At 31.7% G+C, this 6,000-nt stretch overlaps 1 protein-coding gene across 1 annotated transcript; it reads left to right on the top strand.

The window, feature by feature from the left end:
* LOC107624168 (high affinity sulfate transporter 2) lies at positions 1,364-5,605 on the top strand. The gene is made up of 13 exons (XM_016326642.2): positions 1,364-1,523; positions 1,733-2,121; positions 2,336-2,384; positions 2,467-2,671; positions 2,792-2,966; positions 3,068-3,133; positions 3,396-3,509; positions 3,597-3,713; positions 3,837-4,250; positions 4,351-4,541; positions 4,808-4,893; positions 4,983-5,059; positions 5,165-5,605. Exons 2-13 carry the CDS (start codon positions 1,762-1,764, stop codon positions 5,300-5,302), a joined length of 1,992 nt encoding a protein of 663 aa, XP_016182128.1. The 5' UTR covers positions 1,364-1,523; positions 1,733-1,761; the 3' UTR covers positions 5,303-5,605.

Below are 6,000 nucleotides of genomic sequence, written 5' to 3'. Positions count from 1 at the left end.
TTTTTTTTTTTTTTGGTTTCTTAAAAACAAAACTATTAACTATATACTCTTAAAGTTAATAGGGAAAGCCAAGTGAAACTCTTTCTTAGCTTTATTAAGTAAAACTTCCGAGAGTAGTGGACAACTAATTTCAATGAGAAAGTCCAGAGAAAATATATAAATATAAACTTCAACTATGTTATGACTACATTAAAATTAGTTACTAAAAGTAGTCACTAATATAAAATATATGTTAAAATATAAATATATATTAAAAATAAATTAAATCACACAAATATTTATATACAAATATATTAATAACTGAATTTAATGGTTAATTTTAAGAAAAAGTCTAGGGAACCAGTAATTTTTGTGTTTTCTGGCCAGCACTTAACCATAAAAAAAAAGTGAGTAATTTTTTACCATTAAATATAATTTCATACCATTAAAAACACTATTAATGATGAATTGATAATTACAAAATACTAAAATTACTGCTCCTAGCATTGCTGTAATTTTAATATACGTATAACATTTCTACATAAACACACACCACACACAACTGTGTCTGAGTAATGTTTTAATATTTTAATAAACACAAATTGTTAATTACTTTGGTCAACGACAATAATTAAGCTTATCTAGGTGTCACTTATTGTATGCAAAATCTTTATTTAATATAAACTATAAAGATCAAAGTTGATTAGTTTTATGATATCATAACCAAAATTCTCTTTTGTCATTTGACTAAGTGAGGATTCTTGTTACCAGTACTTTCTTCATTCATAATAATCTTCTAAACTTTTAATAAAAAAATTAATTTGTTTCAACTATATTCTTTTATTGTATTAAACTATGATTAATATATTTATTAATTACGGATAAATGCAAAATAAGAACTTTAAAAGGAAAAGAATAATTAATTGATAGTTTGATCCTGAATACAAATTTCTGCATAGAAATATTTATATATGGATGTATAGAGAGGAATAAACAGTTTAAAACTAAAACACAGAGTTGCTTATGCAATTTAAATTTGAATAATAAAGATCTTCTAAAATAACAATAGTATATATTTATCTAAAAAATATTTTAAAAAAAATATTCATTCTGTTTTAAACTATTATTGTGATAATTTTTTTGTACATTAAAAAATGAATGTATCTAAACTTATTTTGTATCTAAATACATAAAATTGTTAATGTATTAAAAAAAGTCAAAACAACATAAATTTTAAAACAGAAAAAATACTATTTTTATTTCACTAAATTATGTATCGATAGAATCTCTTACCGTCATCCTCTAAATTAAGACATAATAAACTGATCTTATAAATCTATATATATGAACAAGGTTATGGTTGACTTTATGAGCAATTTGCCTAACATCACATTCACATTCAAGAAGTGTTGATAGTCTCCATCATCAACATTCAACACCTCCTTCTACTTTCTGAGTTCTGACTCTATATAAACCATAAACTTTGCCCCCAAACACAACACACCACGTTCCTTGCCTTCTTCATTCACACAACACCATTTGGTACATTCCATATATACTCTTTTCCCTTAATTAATTAAGCTAATAAACCACATTAATTAGATAAAATATGAATTATTATTTGCTTAATTAAGTTTTGGAGCTGTTGACTCTAAAATAGGGCGTTGCACTACTACTATGCAATTTCTTTTTCCATTTTTCTGCATGCTGATAATTGCAGTGTATGCGGATCTTTGAATTATTTTTTTGCAGGCTATCGTGTTGTGTGGGGATTAATATTCAATGAGTCAGCGTGTGAGTGATGATGCTATGGCGGAAGTTATAGCAGAAACAAGAAGCGATTCTTCTTCACGTAGACATGGAGGAGGAGATGATGCTGTTGTTACTGATCTGCCATATATGCACAGAGTTGGAACTCCTCCTAAGCAGCCACTCTTCCAAGAGATCAAGCATTCTCTCATGGAGACTTTCTTCGCTGACAAGCCCTTTCACAAGTTCAAGGACCAATCTGGATCTAGAAAGTTCGTTCTCGCTCTCCAATCTCTCTTCCCCATTCTTGAATGGGGAAGAGATTACAACCTCAAGAAATTCAGAGGCGATTTCGTTTCCGGACTCACCATTGCAAGTCTTTGCATTCCTCAGGTACGTACGCCAAGATGATAGGTGAGAAATGCCAGATGAATTAACATCTTTAATGGATCTCAACTATCATTTTCACGTGAAGTTAATTTTATTCCAGAAAACTAATGTATTTAGACATACGGTATGTCCAGATACGATGGTATACGTGTCTAAATACATAATTTTTTTTAACATGTAGTCACCACTTTGTTGCTGATTGTGTTTATTATAACAGGACCTTGCATATGCGAAGCTTGCATATTTGGATCCTTGGTATGGATTATGTGAGTATCATGATGATAATTGATAAGTTCTTATTTCTAAGTAATTAATTTCTTCTGCTAATTAATATTACCTTTTTTGCAGACTCAAGTTTTGTGGCACCTCTGGTGTATGCTTTCATGGGAACCTCAAGAGATATTGCGATAGGACCTGTAGCTGTGGTGTCCCTCTTGCTTGGGAGTTTGCTTTCTAGTGAGATCAGTGACACCAAAAGCCATGATTACGTGCGCCTTGCATTCACTGCTACCTTCTTTGCAGGAGTCACTCAATTGGCACTTGGAGTTTGCAGGTACATACAGTACTAGATAGGACTTAACTATGCAAAAGGTTCATTTTCATTCATATATGCATTGTCCTTTTTGGTGGTGCTTTGCCTAAAGTATTATGCATTCATGAATGGTTATTGTAGGCTTGGTTTCTTGATAGATTTTCTATCTCATGCTGCCATTGTGGGCTTCATGGCTGGAGCTGCCATTACTATTGCAATGCAACAGCTTAAAGGTCTGCTTGGCATAAAGAACTTCACTACAAAAACTGATATTGTTTCTGTATTGCATTCGGTTTGGAGTAATGTGCACCATGGGGTAAATCTTTTCATCTTGCTTTATATTTATATATGTTTTAGTATATTTAGAGGATGAAAAAGCTCATAAATAATATTTGTTTTCTTAATTTCTGCTTACAGTGGAATTGGGAGACTATACTCATTGGACTATCATTCTTAATCTTCCTTCTTATAACGAAGTATATTGTAAGAATCCAATATTTTTCCTCCCTTCCTCTAATTTACCATGTCAAAATACAAAATGATTGTCACTTTGATCAAAGTTATAATAATAATTTTTAAAGAAAAGTATTACATAAATAGCATGTCTAATAGGTCATGGGGACCATAATAAAAGTGCACTAGCAGCTAAAAGTTACTTTTTATAAATATTAAAATTAAACAACAGTGCTTAGCACATAGTTTATTCCTTTTTACAACTTGAATAACTGTTATATTGTGATAACAGGCTAAAAGAAACAAGAAACTCTTTTGGGTATCTGCAATTTCTCCTATGATCTCTGTTGTAGTGTCTACATTTTTTGTGTACATTACCAGAGCAGACAAAAGAGGCGTATCAATTGTAAGTACCATGATGATAATCTTGATTGAATATACTTCCTCTGAAGTTGAAAACTTTAATCAAAGTATTTATATGATACTTCTTCAGGTGAAGCATATCAAGAGTGGTGTGAATCCATCATCAGCTAACGAAATCTTTTTCAGTGGAAAATATCTAGGCGCTGGTGTTAGAGTTGGTATTGTATCTGGCATGGTTGCACTTACGGTAAGAAAATTCTGAAGCTGATTCCTCAATCCACATACCATTTTTTATATTTAATATAAGATGTTTCTAGAGAACGCATTAAATCTGCTAGGCACTTATGCCGAATTCTTTAAACTACTTCAGGAAGCTGTAGCAATTGGGAGAACATTTGCTGCAATGAAAGATTATTCACTTGATGGCAACAAAGAAATGGTGGCAATGGGAACAATGAACATTGTTGGTTCTTTGACATCATGCTATGTGACAACAGGATCTTTTTCTCGGTCAGCAGTGAACTTCATGGCTGGTTGTCAAACTGCTGTATCAAACATTGTGATGTCCATTGTTGTGTTACTAACTCTGTTGGTCCTCACACCACTTTTTAAGTACACTCCAAATGCAGTTCTTGCTTCTATTATAATAGCTGCTGTTGTAAACCTGGTGAACATTGAGGCAATGGTTCTGCTCTGGAAGATTGACAAATTCGATTTTGTTGCTTGCATGGGAGCATTCTTTGGTGTCATCTTCAAGAGTGTTGAGATTGGCCTTCTAATCGCGGTACAATGCAGATACTAATCTATTCAAAAGATATCTATTTATGGCTTTCTTGCATCTCATCTCAGTAGTGTTTTAAGCTAATCTCATTTTGTTTATGAAGGTGGCAATTTCATTTGCCAAGATACTTTTACAAGTGACAAGGCCAAGAACTGCAGTTCTTGGTAAGCTTCCGGGGACTACTGTTTATAGGAACATCCAGCAATACCCCAAAGCAGCACAGATTCCTGGCATGCTCATTATCAGGATTGACTCTGCTATCTACTTCTCAAATTCCAACTATATCAAGGAGAGGTAAATTTATAGATACTTTTAACTTGATGGGGTTGTATTTTTAAAGATCATTCTTTAATTAGTTATGATCTTGTCCACTTATGCTCTATTATTGTTTGTATCATAATTTAAAGTGGTAAAAATTAGTTGCTAATATGATAATCGTGGACTGTATCAATCAATAATGTGATGATAGTTTTATTAGTTTTAGGGTGGTTTGACTTTAATTAATGTAATTGTGCACTATGAATAAGTCAATTAATTCTTCTCTTTTTTTTTTTTGGCAGAATATTGAGATGGTTGATTGAAGAAGAATCTCAAAGGACAGAAAGTGAATTACCGGGAATACAGAATCTCATTGTTGAAATGTCACGTAAGACTTTCTTTCTACCAACAAGTCATTATTAATGATAGTAATTCTGATGCACGAACTTGATTATAATTGACCTTGTCATGTTGCAGCTGTTACTGATATTGACACAAGTGGCATCCATGCCTTTGAAGAATTATACAAGACCCTTCAGAAAAGAGAAGTTCAGGTATAATGATAATAATATCACAACAATAATAATATTGATGTCATGTACAAAACAATTGTGATTGTATTGATCATGTTCATGTATCATGTGTGTTTATATAAACAGCTTATATTGGCGAATCCGGGGCCAGTTGTAATAGAGAAGCTCCATGCATCCAAGCTTACAGATCTAATTGGAGAAGATAAAATATTTCTCACAGTGGCTGATGCTGTTGCAACTTTTGGTCCAAAGGGTGTTAAATAAAACATATCTGTTTCAAGATCAAATTCAAGTGTTGATTGAAGCCACGGTTATAATTAAGATGCTACAAATACAAACGGGTGGGGATCAGTATAATATTGTGTAATATATAGCCTTATAGAGAGTTATTAGTCACCTTGATCTATCTTCTATGTAGTTTCATTTAATTTTGTTTGTCTTTGATTTTACATATAGTCCCAATTAATGTATAGAAACAAAATTACATGTTCTGTTTTTCAACTGGTAGTTGTGATTTACAATACAATATACTTTAAGGTTGCATGAAAACCAGTGAAGATTAGAATATATATCGGCTTCATGATTTGGTGGACTGAGAGGGTTATAATGGATATAATAATTGGTGTGTGGATAAGACTTAAGAGCTTGCCAATAATGGATGCTAATATCATTTTATAAACAAATAATGTGGGAGAGTTGAAAGAGTTCACTTAGCTTATACTTGTTTAACATATACTCATAATAATGCAATTATTGTATTAACAAAATGACATACTTCAATTACCATCATTGGGATATCATCATATTGAAACACTATAAGCATAGAGCATTATTTATCTTGTTTTTCAACCCTGTTTTATATTCAGATAAGTTATATTAATATTCATTAGTGCTCTATATATATGACTTTATCTTAAGCATTTAGGTACTATGTTACACACATTATCCTTTGAAGTTGGAAT

This window comes from Arachis ipaensis, chromosome B10, assembly GCF_000816755.2.
Source record: "Arachis ipaensis cultivar K30076 chromosome B10, Araip1.1, whole genome shotgun sequence".
NCBI lineage: Eukaryota > Viridiplantae > Streptophyta > Magnoliopsida > Fabales > Fabaceae > Arachis > Arachis ipaensis.
This window is presented reverse-complemented; position numbering and strand designations above follow the sequence as displayed.

What these genes read in the sequence shown, in the direction of transcription:
- LOC107624168 (XM_016326642.2), top strand. Translation starts at nt 1,762, where the DNA reads ATGAGTCAGCGTGTGAGTGATGATGCTATGGCGGAAGTTATAGCAGAA. An exon ending in GGAGTAATGTGCACCATGGG is followed by an intron (nt 2,967 to 3,067) that starts GTAAATCTTTTC and finishes TTCTGCTTACAG; the next exon opens with TGGAATTGGGAGACTATACT. An exon ending in ACAAAAGAGGCGTATCAATT is followed by an intron (nt 3,510 to 3,596) that starts GTAAGTACCATG and finishes ATACTTCTTCAG; the next exon opens with GTGAAGCATATCAAGAGTGG.